This window comes from Meles meles, chromosome 16, assembly GCF_922984935.1.
Source record: "Meles meles chromosome 16, mMelMel3.1 paternal haplotype, whole genome shotgun sequence".
Taxonomy (NCBI): domain Eukaryota; kingdom Metazoa; phylum Chordata; class Mammalia; order Carnivora; family Mustelidae; genus Meles; species Meles meles.
Genome location: NC_060081.1, coordinates 56,593,538 through 56,609,360, shown reverse-complemented (window position 1 = coordinate 56,609,360; position 15,823 = coordinate 56,593,538). Strand labels below are relative to the sequence as shown.

Below are 15,823 nucleotides of genomic sequence, written 5' to 3'. Positions count from 1 at the left end.
GGAAAGCCATTTGCCCAGATCCTGGGCTGGACAGCCTGGCTCCTTAGGCCACACCGGGAGCCACAATGCTGCACCCTGGAGTTCAGCCCCCCCGAGCGCCCGACCTCCAGCAGTGCTCGGGGGAAGAGTGGTCACCTCTGACCTCACCCAAGTCCACACGCACATAAGGGGAAGAAAGCCACATCCAACCTGTACATTTATTTACAAGGCACAAGCTGAGAGCAGGTGGGGGACTGCCCGATGGCTTTCCCACTCCTCTGGGGCCTGCTGACCCCGTGATTCGAGGCCATGGGTGACCCTGAGGATGAGGGCCCACTATGACTGGGCTGGGCCCGCCTGGCCCTCAGGCAAGCTCGGGGGTGGTCTCCTTGTCCCCCAGGCCTCTCCCCGCCCCCTCCGCCAGGCCTGGGCTGGGCGTCCTTCTCTCACACCGAGTTCCTGTGTGTTGGTGGTCGTCAGGAAGGTGGGCGGGGGGCTGGGCCGGGCTGGGCCAGCTGGTGTGTACTAGGCCTTATCTGCTGGGAGTGGGGAGGTGGGTGGGGGCATGGAGGTCCTCTTTCACAAAGCCTGCTCTGTCTCCCCTGGCAGCTGGGCTTCAGGAATTGGCCTTGCTGTCTTCCTGCCCCACCAAGGGCCTCCCATCCACAACCGCAGAAGCCCCACATGCTGGGACCCCCAGCCTTCCCGTTCCAGCTAGGAGCAAGCCCAAGCCAGGGATGCCCCAGGTGAGGCCAAGCAGGAGTCACCAGGGCAGTAATTTCCAAGAGGGGGAGCCGGGGAGGGACCAAGGGCCTGTGGCATCTGGGCTGTGGCTGACGGGCCGGGGGCTCTGTCTGGGGAGGCATTAGCAGGATCGATTCAGGCCACATCTGAGGCGGCTCATGTCGGGGAAGCAGTCGCTGCACGGGGTCATGGGGAGCCCCGAGCCTCCCAGCCTGGCGCAGCCCAGCCAGGGGATCTGGCCCGTCTGCTCTGGCCTTCTGGGCTGTGTGGCCTCAGCCCCGGCCGCTGTGCAGCTGCGTCCAGGCTTCAGCCGCTCCTGGGGCTCAGACCCCCAGAGCCATGAGTGCTCCCGAGCTGCTGATCTTCTTGAAGCGGTTCGCAGCACTGACAGCAATGAAGTTTTTCTGAGGAAGGAGGAAGAAGGATCCCGGTCAGCTGCGCGACCGCGGAGAAACTGAGGCACAGCTGAGGGCCTCCAGGGCCAGATGCTGGGGAGGGTGCAATGTCCAAAATGGCCACAGGAGGTGCTATGACACCACGGCTTCAGGGCTCCTTCCTTCATTCCACAGGTAGGGCAGCCAGACCTGAGCACCTCTCTGCTCTAGGTGCTCCAATGGTTCCTATTTTGCTCCAACTAAAACGTAAGCCAATTGCCATGGGGCAAGTCCCTCCACCCCCTGCCTCCCATTCCTCTCTAACTTCATCTCCCTTTACCCCTTGCCCATCCCACTCCAGCCTTACTGGCCTTCTACTTTTTCCTCATGTTTTGTCAACCATGCTTATGCCTCAGGGCCTTTGCACAGGCTGTCTCTTCCTGGAACACTCTTCTCCCCAATACCAGCATGGCTCACTCCTCATCTCCTTCAGGTTTTTTTGTTCACATGTTCCTTCTCAGTGGGCCCTTCCTGACTGCCCTATTTAGAAGTGCAACCTCTCTCCAGGCACTCCTGACCATGCTTATGTTATTCTAGAGCACTTCCTTAACCCTTTTTCATACCTCCCTACCCTCTATCCAAAGTAAGTCCGCAAAGACTAAAATCCTTGTGTCTTTTGTCCACCGGTACACTCCTGGTGCCTAGAAGGAGTAGATGCTCCATAAATATTTGTAAAATGAAGGGAAAGGGCCAGTGTGGGGTCCGAGATCTTTCCCTGTGCCTGAGCCTCAAACGGACACCCCTCCCCAGGGTGGAGGGTCACCGCTCCAGGACAGGAACCAGCCCAGGACAAAGAGAAAAGCCAACCCTGTTTTCCAGACAGGGCTAGGCCTGGTCCGTAGGAACTGCCAAGGCAGGGCTAGTGGGGCCTGGGATCTGCCAGGAGCTCTTCCTGCCTGCAGCCCCTCCCGCCGCCCCACCCCATCCAGTGGTACCTTCCAGCGCCTCTTCATGAGGTATTTCTTAAGCAAGATCTGGGACTTAAGGCGTCGGTTACAGCGCTTGGCTTTCTCTGCCAGGTTGTTGAGCCAGGGGTGGGCGAGGCACTGGGCAGCGCTCATCCGGGCCCTGTGGGGGGGGGGCAGTGTGGTGAGGGCGGGCAGCATGCCTGGGAAGCACCAGAACGCAGAGGGCCCAGACTTCTTCCTGCCCTGCCAGCACATGCCTGCGCGCACACACACACACACACACACACACACACACACACACACACACACTGGAGTTGCACACATGGGGTCTGTGTCCTCAAGTGAGCCTCACCTCTGGTCCTTGACAATGAGGTTGGAGACAAAGTCTTTGGCCTCATCGGACACGGCCTCAAAGGTCTCCTCATCAAAGTACCAGTTGGCAGAGAGAACATTGTTTAGGGTCTCTGTGTCATCATCTCCCAGGAAGGGGGAGAGGCCGCTCAGCCTGGAGAGAGAGGATGTCAGGAGGCAGGGAGGTGAGATTGGAGACACTGTGTCTCCTCTGGGACTTCAAAGGATGGAGGCAAATTCTAGCAGGCAGCACCATGTGCTGAAAAGACCCCCAGGCTCTTGAGTGGGACAGACCTGGGTTTGATTCTGGTTGGGCGACCTTAGGCAAGTCACTTCCCCTCTCTGAGCCTCACTCTTCTCATCTGTAAAATGGGCATAATCATCCCAGCTTCCCAGGGTTACAGTGAAGAAAAAGGATGACAAGGGTACAAAAAATGTTTGCTGCTCCTCTGTCCCCACCCTGGGTCATCAAGGATCTGCTGTCTAGGAACGTGGACTGGGACACTATGCCTTCGGGGGCCTTCATTTCTCCATCTACAAAATGGGTACAAAGTTCCCCTTTCCTGGCTCTCCCCAGCATGCCCTCCCCCAGCAAAACCCTAATTGAGGGAGTAGGGGCATGGAACCCACCTCACCAGGACCCCAAGGCCAATTTTGGTCTCAGTTGCCCACCCATGTGCCCCCACCGCATAGATGCCATATTCCCTCAAGACTCACAGCATATAGGTGATGACCCCCATACTCCACATGTCTGTCTTATCGGAGATTTGGTCATAATTCACCACCTCAGGTGACAGAAACTCTGGGGTCCCAAAATTCACCTTTAGCTTCTCATTGGGATTATACCTGAGGGTGAGAGCAAGAGCTCAGAGCGCGACCCCCAGCCCACTCACCGCACCCTCTGCGCCTCCCCTGTCCCCCGCCCACCTCAGAGGCTTGCCCTGCCCTCCCCACCCACCAATGGGGTACCTCCGTGCCAGGCCAAAATCAATGATCTTCACCAAATGGCCGGTGGTGTTGACGCACAGGATGTTCTCTGGCTGAGGAGAAGGGGGTGGCCCAGATTGACCTCTGACCCAGCTCACCCTGCCTCCCCACCCAGGTCCACCCAAGTCCCAGGCTCTCTGGGCAGCCTGTCAGAGACCCCCGGACCTGCCTGCTCCAGGCACAGACGAGGACCCTGACGCCCTGAGAGGGTAGGAATCGTCCTCTCCTGGCCTCCTTGTTCCTCCCACTGGTGTCTAACTGAGGAAGGGCTCAGCCAAGGCTCCTGGGAATCCTGTGGCCCCAGCACAGGTCAGCGCATGAATGACGTTTCTGAGAGACCAGTCCCTTCCTGCTCTGGGCCTCCAAGTAACACAAGGACACAGGACTAATCTGACATTGTAAGGCAGAAGCATTTTAAGTAGTTAACCATGGTTAAAAGGCAGGAGACTTTGCACAACAAGCCTGCCTTCCTAATCTTCAACACCTCCCAAAACCCCAGAAACCCTAGCTACGTGGCCACACGGCACCTGGTGTTTGTCACCACTGCCCCCTGAGCCAGGCGCTGGGCCCCCAGCTCCCCGGGTTCTCCACTGCTCTGGGCCTGGCCCTTGTTAGTCATCTGGGCTCTGTGACCATCTGACTAGAGGGCCCTGACAACGTGCCTTCTGGACGTGCTTTGGGAACCGACACAAGCAGTAATGACCTTAACAGCATGACCTCCTGTCCCAGCAAAACAGGGAGAAGAAAAGAAAGTTCCCAGAGTACCATCTTCTGAGGGAACGAGACAGACTCAGACCTCCTTCTGGAGGACACAAGACTTCCTGAGGAGCCCTGGGAAGGGTCTTACGGCCATGGTTCACCCAACTTTCTTGACCATGAGACCCCTTTTTGATGAGAAACGTGTTGCTATCCTGAAAAAAACACAGTTTAGGATAAAGAGGGTTTAAGACAGCTTCTTCCCAGGACGCTGCGTTTTAACTGGGGACCCTGCTCTGGCTTTCACAGGCCAACGGCAGGGCCTGCAACACTGTGGGCAATGCTAGCTCCGTCTAGAATCTCCACAGACACCCTACGCTTTCCTTTCCCTGTCTCCTACCCCCTCCCACGTCAGCACATCAGGTTGGCTCCATTTCCAGAAAGTACCCATCGTCGGCCCACCTCCCTTCCCTCCACCATGGCCACTGGTGCCAGCCCCCACCGCCTCTGCCCTTGGTCATGACAATGGACCCCGAGATTCCCTGCTGCGAAGTTGGCCCGTGGAAACCCCTCTCCTTACCCTCCTAGATTCCCCATGTGTCTGTGGGGATGCTACCTGCACACCTGGCCCGTGGGCCTTCAGAAGGCGCATACGCCCCGAACAGCTCTGACCCAGAGCCAGCACAGAGCTGGTGTGGGCCAGCCCGGGGCCTGCTTCCACTCCAAGGCCGTGGCTCTTGCCCGCTTCTTCAAGTTCACCTTGTCTGTCTCCCCATTCCTCTCACGGGCTTCTCATCACGCTTGTCATGGTTTAAAAGGACCTATTGTAGGAATGCCTGTTTCTGCCACTGACCTGGAGGCTCCAGGGGACAGGGTGTGTCCTTCGTCATCCCTATAGTGATACTTGTGCCCAGCACAGCATGCAGCCGCAGAGGGGCGGCCAAGCACAGCAGAGGAGTATGATACCCATTTATCAGAGGAACAAACCCAAGTACTAGCCACGAGGCCAGTGGACGGTAACCCCCCTCAGTGTCCTGACTGCGGCTTCACCACTGGCCCGGCCACCGTCCTGGAGACATGAGCCCCCCCGCACTGCCGCTGCTCCCGCCTACCCCATACCGAGGCTGGCTGCCTGCCCCAGGCAGCTGCCACCCTATATGTAAGGTGGACCGAATGCGTAAGGCCTTAGGGCTCTCCCTGATGGGCTCCGTGCAAGGTACTGAGCAAGGTCAGAGGAGGGACAGAAATACTCTTTCATGGAATGATTTTCCTAGTGCCTAGCTCACGCAGGTTGCTGCTATCCTACACGGCTTTGTTTTCCGGACTCCCCTTCTAGAACCTAAGTTCCTCGAGGGCAGGCATCTTCGTCTACTTTGCTCATTGCTGGGACTCTAACCCCTCAAGCACTGCCTGCCGTGAAGTAGGCCCCCGACAGATCCTTGCGGGACACAGGAACCAAAACTCAGAGCTCCGGGGAGGGCTCAGCCCCATGTGGTCACTTAAGCAACCCTTAGCGAGCTGTAGGCGTGAGACGCCGAGCTTGGGGCTCCCAGGACAGAGGACGTGTGCTCAGGACTCCGCTAAAAGTCCGCGAGAGCCGGGACCAAGTCTTGTTTCCTCTCTGTTGGATCCCTGGCTCCTGGTACTTCAGGAAGCCTCAATATACCCTTTGCGATCTGCAGCTAGAAGGATAGAGGGAGGGAGAGAAGGATAGATGGGGAGGGGGGCAGGATCGCCGGTGGTGGCCCTGGCTTCAGGGGGTCCGCTGCGACTCCTGAGCCCCCCCCCGGGAGGCCCCAGTACCTTGAGGTCCAGGTGTAGGACCCGCATCTTGTGCATGAAGAGGATGCCGTCGCAGATCTGCCTGACAAACACCATCGTGTCCACCTCCGTCAGCTGATAGTCCTCGTCCACGATCCTTTCGAAGAGCTCGCCGCCCTCGATGCTGTGTGCACAGACCCCTCTGCAGGCTTGCTTCCGGGCTGGCTGGCACCCCCACCCGGCCCCCTGGCCCACGGCCAGCACTCACTACTCCATGAACAGGACTATCTCGTGCGACGTCTCGATGGCCGCGTACAGCTGAATCAGGTTGCGGTGGTTTAGCTGGTTCATCACCTCGATCTCGAGCATCACCATTTCCTGGGCACCGGGGAAGCCAGGGCCGCCAGCTGAGTGTCCCTGCTCTTGCCCCCTCTGTACCTCTGCCCTGGACCCGACCCATCAGACCCGGCCAGGACCCCACCGCTTGGCCTCCTCCTTGGCGGCCTCCCTGTCTCCCATCTCTCCCCACCCGGAGCCCGTGTCCTCACACCCTGGTCATTCTGGCCAGGACACCGTTCCTTTGCCAGTTCTTCCCTTCTCTTCCCAACTGGATACTGGGGTGCCCGTCGTCCAGTCCTCCGCTCACTGCTCTCCCCACTGCCCTCTCTCCCTGGGCTTTCTCCTTAAGTCCCAGGACTTGGCCGATCCCTGTGAAGGTGATTGATTCCCAAATGCGAATGTCCACCTCTGAGCACGCCCTTGAACTTCAGGCACCCACAGCTCCCATGGCCTATCGGCCATTCCCCTTGGATGGCTAAGACACTTCCTGCATCTCTCAGGTCCAAATGAAACCCTTGCCACGGCCTCCACCCCACCGCTGAGCTGTCCTCAGCTTGCCTGTTGGCAAGAGGGCCTGCCCCCTCGCCCAGGTGTGCAGGACCTAAAGCCAGGAGCCGTCCCAGATGCCTCCCATTCTCATACCCAGGCTTGGGAAATCCCTCTAGAGTTCAAATCCAGGAACTTCTCACCAGCTCCACCACCACTGCCTTCCTGACGCGAGCTGCCATTATTTGTCACTTTGAGAAAGGGTGAACACCAGCTGTCACACTGGTGGCTTGAAGTCAGCCGTGGTAGGAATGTGGATACCAGGGAAATTGCCAAATGCTACAGATCAGGCCTCTCGCCCCTGCCCATCCCCTCAGCGCCCAGCATCATATCACTGCCCCAGTTTTTCCATTTTTCCACGATGCTGCTCCTTCATTCACATCTCACTCTACCTGCCGCTCCCTCAGACAGGGCTGACCTCACCGCCCTATCCTCGCGGCCCCCATCAGCCCCCACGCTCCCTGTACCCTCCCTGGCTCTACTCTCCTTCCTAGCCCCGCTCAGGTCCTGACGCCACCCTTCCTCTGTGCGTCGTGTTGGGTTCTCTGCCCCCATCTCGAGCGGGTTGGCCCAGGCGGGCAGGGACTCCGACAATTCACTGCCCCTTCCCGAGCCCCTGGGGCAGCAAACGGCCCAGAAAAAAGTACTCACTAATTAATTCATCAAGAGCTGACTCCAGTTAATCTCACAGCACGTATGTCTGGAGCATCTACACCGAGCCAGGTCCTTGACAGAGGCCCGGAGACCCCGCGGTCGAGCGGAAGGCGGGAGAAAGGCAGAGTCACATGGAAAACGCACGCCTTCCTGAGGCGCGATGATGGAGAAGCAGCGCCACAGGGCCCTGAGCTCCTCCTCACGCTCCTCCCAGGCTCTAGACCTCCGCACGCGCTGTGTCTCTGCCTCAGATGCCCACAAGCTCCCTCCTCAGCTCCCCTGCCTCTACCCAAGGGTCCCCCACAGACTTCTGTCGCTCCTGGCCTTCTCTCTCACAGTCCCCTCAGTCTGAACCCCTGCCCTGCCTCTCCAGCGCCTCCTTTGAGCCTTTACTGGAGAGAAACTGGCCCGCTGAATCTGCAGGCTCCTCCACAGCCCCCTCCTGGCCCCTGCCTGACCCCCACCTGACCCCTGCCTGACCCCCGAGTGACCCCCATCCTAGCTTTCCTGAGCTACAGCCTTCACCACAACAGGGGGCTAGGTGGTCATCACCCCTTCATTCCACATGAGCCTCTGCCTACCTTCACTCATTCATTCCCTCTTTGATTTGTTCCTTGAACAAGCACTGCCCTCGGTCTCCTCTGAACCAGGCCCAGGCCAAGTGTGGAGGCACAGCTCTAGACCAGGCCTGATGACCTGGGCACCCCCTGAGGGCAGAAACCACATTCACTTCACTTTGGGACACCTGCCTGCCCCTACCCACTGTGCCCAGCGCAGGGCCTGGCCCAGAGCCTGAGCTCAACAGTGTTGTCTGGATTGAACCAAACAGAAGGCAGGAACGTCCTGGGCCTAGAAGGGGAATTCCCAAGGATAAGTTCACCAACTGAGGTGTCTTGTTTATGGGTGGGGGCTTCAGGTCCCTGTGGCAGAGTTGTCTATCTATCTGTCTATCTATCTGAGTGACATCCTCAGCGCATCAAGGTTCACACACAAAGCCCCTGGTGCAGACATATGGGCAGAGGGAGGTGAGAGGTACCCACTCAAAGAACCCCCCCTCCTTCCCATGTAGCCAGCCCCTACTACCTTGTCTTTGGGTGTCTGCTTCTTGATGACCTTGGCTGCCAACTTGAGGCCTGTGGCTTTCTCTGTGCAGGTACAGACTGCTCCAAACTTGCCGCTGAGGAGAGAAGAGGTTGGGAGTGAGGGGGTTCCCAGGGGCCCAGGGCCCAAGTAGGGGGCCTGCAGTCTGCTCCTGTCTGGGTTCCCCTCTGTGAGCTGGGATGCCTGCTCCAGTCAAAGTCAGGAGCTCACTGGCAGGGACGGTGGCTGAACCACACCAACCATGGCCACAGGACGGGTAGACTCATCCACAGGCAGGCCCCTGACAGCTCACAGCCTTGTGGTAAGCATGGGCCTTGGGGCTCTGGGCCCCAGGGGAAGGCACCTGGAGGGCTTTTTATGAAGCACTTTGAGGGGATCTGAGTGGTACATGAAACTGAAACAGACGGGAAAATGCTGTTGGTTTCCTATGGGAAATACTGAACGATGAGCGGTGCGGCTGTGTGAGAGACTGTCATGAGTGGGAATCAACCCATGTGACAGCTTGCGTGCGAGGGAGTAAGTAACCACGCGGAAGTAACTGTGTCCACGTAGATCGTGTCCAGTTGGGGTGTGTCTGGACCTTGCACAGGAAAGAGGTGAGGCCCTGGGGCTCGACGCTCTCCTGCCTACGTGCCAGGGGCTCGGGTCCCACATCTCACCCGCCCAGAGCCTCCTTGGAGTTCAGGCTGAATTGACTGTTGACATTCCCGGGCCTCAGCTCCACGATGCGGTGGGGAAAGGGGGCTGGGGGAGGCGGACAGTCATCTGCAAAGAGAGAGCAGGACCATCACAGTCAGTGCCAGGGGCAGGGGATGAGGCGCCCCAGCACCACCCCCGCCTGCCTGGCCGGGGCCCCATCCGGGGAAGTGCACCAAGTGATACCTGGGGGACAGCTGACTCCAGGATAGGGGCTAGGGGGCCCAGTTTCCAGTTCCAGCTCTGCCACCAACACACAAAATGGCCTTGGGACTCTGTCAGAGGGGGCTCAGCGTCTCCTGGCACAACAATGGGGACAGCTGATTGGACTTCTCAGACCCTCCCACATGATACGTGTGAAGTCTCCATCCCACGCTTTCTGCATTTCCATTAAAGAAAAAGAAAAGGAGGGGAGGGGGTGGGATGATAATGGTGGAATGCCAGAGAGGCGTGACTATGCCTGAATGATGGGGTACGAGACGGGATCTGCCTACCATCCCCTCTAATTACACCACAAGCTGGCCTGTTCTCCGGAATGGCTGCCCAACCTGGGCAAGGTCCAAGGACCGGGTGCGGTGGGGGGGTTGGGGGGGGGGGGAAACCGTGACCCGAGATGTTTTGTAGGGAGAGGCTGCCACCTAGCGGCAACCACGGGGAACAGCGAGCCCTGGCGGCTCTCAGGCTGAGTCATCAGGAATGGAAACCTCTTTATAAATAGCAAGAGGCAGCAGGGAAGCAGGGCTGGTGATAAATCTGACAGCCCTTGGAGGTTGTTCAGGTCCCGTCACCCCAAGGATGTGATTTCTGGAGGGGGCGGGGCATAAGCCTTTGCTGCTGCCTGGGGGAGGAGGCAGGGCTCCTGGCTGCGGCCCAGCCGCCAGGCCCTCCCACCCTGTCTGGGTGGCACTGTGCCGCTGACGGGGCAGGCTGGCTGGACTTCCAGGGCACCTCAGTCTGGAGGAGGGGGTGTCAGGACACTCTGGGCTCTTCTGACCCCATCTCACCCCACCCCGAGCCCTGCTGCACCCCCACTCAGGCCTTTTCCCTATGCACCTGCTCCCCAAGCTTTCTCATGCTTGGTGGCTCCTGCTGCCCGCTGGATAAACCACCAAATCACCCAGCCCCTGGTCTGATCACCAGTTAAGGCCACTCCACGGTCCTGCCCCGTCTCACGTGCCCCGCTTCCTTTGTCAGTGCTCCCATACAGGCACCTATGCTCCTCAGCTCATGAACCTTCTATGGCTCTCATGACCCTCGCCACCCATCCCAGGATGCCCTTTAACTACCGAAGCCTGGCCTTTGAGCCCTTCTGCGGACTGACTTCAAATTCCACTGTCTAGAGAGTTGGTGCTCCTCCAAAACCTGTTTGATTTTTTTTTTTTTCAAAACCCCTTTATAGACAAAGTAGAAGAAAGTCAACAGTGAACTCTGAAGCAGGTCTGTTTGGACAGGTTCAAATCCTGTCCTCGCTGTGGATTTGGGGCGCTCACTCCATTCCCTTTCCCTGAGCCTCCATTTCCCCATCTATCAAAAGGGACTAGGAACTTACACTTCTTAGAGTGGCGCATGGCTCAGAGCAGCTCAGTCCTCTAAACAGGGAGACATGGGGACCCCTGGGGAGCCCCCTTCCCTCCCCAGCCCCCACCTGCCCCTGGCCTACCCAAAATCTGGAAGCAGTCCTCCTCCCTGGCTGTGAGACAGAGGGCCTGCCCCACCTCCGATTTCTCCGAGGGAACAGCCTGGAACTCGATCCCCCTCGAGGTGTCCCCTTGCACCTTAGCCTGGCCAGCCTGGCCTGGAGCCTTCTCTCCTGCTTCCTTCTGGCTGTCTGCCAGGACGTTCTTCCCTCCTTCTGCTACCTTGGCTGGCCCGGGATCCGTGGGGCCGGGGGTCACAGGCACCCCTTCAAAGATGAGCTCCGATGCATCACTCAGGGGCTTCTTAGCGGGCAGATCGTCAGGCCTAGAATGTGAGAACCCAGAGGTGATGCCTTCAATGACCACAGCAGTGTTTCTGCTTCCGGGAAGCCTCGATGCTTCCAGAGCCTCTTCTGCAATTTGGAGCTGATACAACCACCCCCACAACCCCGTCCCCACCGCCGCCCCAAATGCACTTCATACGAAATCAAGGGATATTAATAATACCATGCATGTCTGTGGTCATTCTCTTGACAATCGATGCATTAATACATCATTAATATCTACTAATACGATTGTTGTTTTAGTTAATCATGAGGAGGCTACAGTTAGATTATGGAGCTCTTGATTCATACAAACTGGGAATGCAACTGATTAATCAGTGATACCATTGTATTAATTGATATTAATACATAATTCAGCGTGATATAGTGATAGTATCATGGTTTACAATCTATCGCTAATATCACTCATGTGGTTAGCATTCACGTATGTCTAACAGATTGCCTCATAAGACTGGTGCTATATTATGGTTAGGAAAGCATTACTAATGATCTGTCAATCTGATGATTAGTCATGTTTCATATTATAGTAAGAAGAACAGTGATCTTTTCCTCCCGAAATCTCAGTCCTGCCCTCGGCTAGAACCAAGTTCAAGGAGTTGGGGAGACTTTGGCCTCCAGATGCTTCATGAAGAGGTCTTCAAGGACCTCTCTGTCTTGACATTCCAGGTGTCTGTGAACTATCACCAAGTCCTGGTTTCAGCAGGGGCACAACGTAGGAGAGCCAATGCCCAGGACAGATGCTAAACATCGGAACTGCCCGATCTAGCACAGAACACGGTGGCGATGAGGTTGAGCACCTGCTGCAGACAGAGCCTCAGACCCCTCCCCACCGCCCGACGGGAGACATTCACCTGGAGATGATGGCAGGGCAGCTGGGGCTGTGCAGAAAGGCGGGCGAGCCCCTCCTGGCCCCTGCTTGGCCCTCCACTGCCTTCTTGTGTACCTTGGGCTCTCCAGGGCCCTCCTGCTTGGCATCAGGCTTCTTGACGCTGGCCTCGGCTGTCGCCGTCTGCTGGGGCAGGGCTGCCGGCTGCCCAGCACTGCCCTCCGCAGGCCCCGCACCCAGGTTGCCTTCTCCCTCGGGGCCCAGGCTGCTGGTTGAGGGTTGACCCACGGCACCATCCTCTTTCTTTAGGGCAGCAGCTTTGTCATCTTTCTTTGGGGTGGGTGGATCAGGCTCTTTCTTTGGATGTGGGGTCCCAGGTTCTTTCTTTGCATCTGGGGGGCCAGCTTCTCCCTTTGGGTCTGAGGCGCCAGGTTCTTTCTTTTCCTCTGGGGGCCCAGGACCTTTCTTTGGATCAGGTGGGCCAGACTCTTTCTCTGCAGCCGGAGGTCCTTCACCTGCTGTACCTTTAGGTGTCTCGTCTGCAAAGGAAGTAGGATCCCAGTCAGGATTCTCCCTCCTCCCCCGGCCAGGCTGGCCAGAGACCAGCTCCGGGCCCAAGTCCCCACTTAGGCAGCAGCTTGCGAATCCCATTGGGGCTCTGGGGCCATTCCACGGGTTCTAGAGATGGGCTGCTGAGGGCCTTGGAGGCCCTCGTAGGAGACTCCAGGTCCTCAAATGCACCTTGATGCCCCCACCATCGCTTGCCCTAAGTGTGCGAGTGCCCTGCACAGGGCTCCTCATTTTCCCAGTCTCTCTGAGGAGGGCTTCACGTCGGCCCTCGACCCAGCCCAACCTTACCCAGAGATCGTCCTAATTTCTGGGTCCTTCGTGCGCCATACAAAAAGGCCTGGGGCACAGAACTCCCGCTGAGGAATGGGCCCGGCCCTGGAGTCAAACACCCCTTCCCAGGCTCCTCCCTCTGCCTCCTGCCCCAGCTTGGCACCTGTTGGTGGGCTCTGGAGTCCCAGGTCCACTGCTCCGTTTTCTGTCGCCATGAGGTAGGGAGGCGTGTGCTGCTGCTTGTCTCACTCAGGTCTTTCTAGCTGCAGAAAGAAGAGTGAGGTGTGTCAGGCTGTCAGATTCTCCTCTTGTCTGGCTGAGAGGAGCCAGGGCCAGCTGATTGCGGGGAGAGAGGGGTACCTGGAGCAGCGAGGGGCAACCTGATGGCCGCCTGACTTGCAGCGGCCGCCCAGGAGCACTCCTGGGGCAGTTGTAAGGGATTGGGCTGGGTGGGCAGAGGCGGGGGCAGGGGTGCAGGCAGGGGAGGCGGGGACGGAGGAGAGGATCTCTTACACCAGGGGCCATGCAGCTCGGACTGCCACCACCTGTCACTCTTGGCCCCCGTTCAGAGGACACGGCATTCTTCCCACAGACCGACGAGGGGGAGAGTAGTGTTGGAACAAGCAGGAAGAGAAAAGGGAGGGGGCCACTGGGCCCCCGAGGGAGCAGCCTATCCCTAGGCCTCCCCCGGTATCAGTGGCTTGGACGGGATCGGGCAGGGGGGCTGGCCCAAGAAGACTTCCCCGGCAGGGCCAGAGGACAAGAGTATGTTTAGGCTGGGCGCTGGCTCTGCCCACCTGCGCGCCATGACTCCTGGGGTTGCCCAGAAGCTGGTGAGAGCCACGCAGGCCCCAGGGATAATCACTCTGACCCCACTGCCCAGCTCTGTGCCCGTGATCCCTGCTCTTGGCCTCCAGACCTGCTTGGGGGCATCTTTGGGGAAGAAATTGTCCCAGGGGCACTTGCTCAACATGTCCATGGACCTGAAAGCCTTTTCTTTTGAAAATGAATTTTACTTGGGCTCCTGGGGACACAGAGGCTGGCCTGCTTTGAAGGGGAGGGTGCTGGTGGAGAGTCTTTTCCGAGGATCCTCCACCATAGTGGGGACCGGGGGCTACTCAAGCCCAAGGTGATCAAGCCAAGGTGGGATGGGGAGAGGTGTGATCCAAAGAGCCTTCCATCCGGCAGGGACTGCCAGCCCAGACCCTGTCTCTGAAGGGGGGCCTTGAGAACTGGCCAGGCTGAGTGTTCTGGAAACAGCTTTGCAGGGGGCATCTGGGTTCAGGGCCTCCACCCGAACTCTAACTCTCGCATGGAGGACACCACCCCTGCCTCCAGAGGGATGGAGGCGGAAATGACCGGAAAAAGCAGCAAGTCTGAGCAAAGGAAAATTACATAGCTGTGAACAAGACTGAGGATGCCGGGAATGAAAGGATGCAAAGCAACCTGCAAAATGTGGGGGGAAAATGTAAGCCATGTGCAGAACAGCAAGTAGAATATGCTATTCATTGGGCAAAAGGGGGTAGTAGATACAATAATACACAAACTTGCACCTTACACACATAAGAATTTCTTCGGAATGATAAGCAAGAGACTGAGGAATGGGAGTGGGAGGGAGCTGTCACGGCACACCCTTTTCCTTTTTTTTTAATTTGCACCGTGAAGTATGTCAATGGAATACTATTCGAAATGAATGAGTTTTTTTTAAGTGAGCAAATGTTGAGCTTGTTGGTGGTAGAGGCTAGCAAAAACCAAAGTTGGGGTCCCTTCCCCAGTCTTGATGACTTCCTGCCCTTCCTGGCCTTCCTCACCTCTGGCTCCCTCCTTCTGGGTCTGGGTGACAGTCTGTCTCTCCTGGGGAGCAAAAATACCAATGAACGCCGGTCTAGTATTCGCTCCAAGTGTTCTTCGGTAGATTCACTTGTGTGAATTTCAGAACAACCCATTGAGGTAGGCTCTACTGCAGATGGGGAGACTGAGGCACAGAGCAATTCCCGTAACTTATCCAAAACCATATGGATTGTCAGGGACTGAACTAGGATATGAATGAACCCAGGCTCTCCTAAGGGAAGGGAGCTCCCCCCCGCTTTTTTTTTGAGGGTCTGCTGTTAGCTCTACGCACGTTGTCTGAAAACTTCATCTTGATAATAACTCTATGGGGAGCTTCCATCCTATTTCCTAGATGAAGACGGGGGATCAAGAGAGTAACGTGTGCAAAGTCACTCCACAAGGGAGTTGAGCCAGAAATGTCCTTCTTCAAAGCCCAACGTCCTCTTTCTTCCCTAAAATCTTCCCAGCCTGTGTCTCGCCCATCTCTCCCCACCTGGTACCCCCTAAAGGGTCTGACAGCGTTCTGAGGGTTGAAATGCTTCCTCTCGAGCCTGCTCAGGGGAGCCCCTAGCCCTGTATCTGTTCATTCCAGCAGCACGTTCTGGTTTCACGTGAGATATTGCACCCTCCTCCAGGCTGATCCCACCATTGATGGGCTCCAGGACCCCTGGAGGGCAGGGGCTTTGTAATGCTCGCATGCGTGTGTCCCCAGCACAAAATGTACCTGCCAGGCAGTGTTTGGTGAGTAAGCGACTGACTAGCAAGGCTTTGGCCTGAGTTTGTGGGATTACTCTGGTACGATGGCCCTCGCTGACATTCCCGTTATTAACCACGGTTGTCGGCCCGTATTTACAGAGTGCACCCTCGGGGCCAGGCCTGACTCTGCCAAGGGCTTTACCCAGCTCTCTGGATCCTCACAGAGGACTGCGGGGGCCAAGGATTAGGCCACTCTAAAGTGCGGAAGCTGATGCTGAAAAAAGGGAATGTTATGGTTCCCACATTAAGTAACGTTTCTTAAGCTCTTACTAAGCAGGGCAGGCCCGGGGGGTAAGCAACTTCATGGCATTTGTGGCAACACACCTACGGAGTAGTGGTGAAGGAGCTCTGAGACTAGTAACCAAGGCTGGGACAAACCCTGTCACTTGCCTTA

At 57.4% G+C, this 15,823-nt stretch overlaps 1 protein-coding gene across 1 annotated transcript; it reads right to left on the bottom strand.

Moving 5' to 3' along the window:
* Window positions 1-254: 254 nt before the first annotated feature.
* On the bottom strand, window positions 255-13,058 carry MYLK2 (myosin light chain kinase 2). Its single transcript, XM_045981509.1, has 13 exons — window positions 13,007-13,058; window positions 12,465-12,542; window positions 12,029-12,356; window positions 10,857-11,158; window positions 9,160-9,265; window positions 8,483-8,576; window positions 6,129-6,238; window positions 5,903-6,044; window positions 3,386-3,456; window positions 3,134-3,262; window positions 2,418-2,570; window positions 2,093-2,225; window positions 255-1,127 (listed from the first exon to the last, which is right to left on the bottom strand). The coding sequence occupies exons 1-13, from the start codon at window positions 13,056-13,058 to the stop codon at window positions 1,047-1,049; spliced, it is 1,779 nt and encodes a 592-aa protein (XP_045837465.1). The 3' UTR covers window positions 255-1,046.
* Window positions 13,059-15,823: the final 2,765 nt, after the last annotated feature.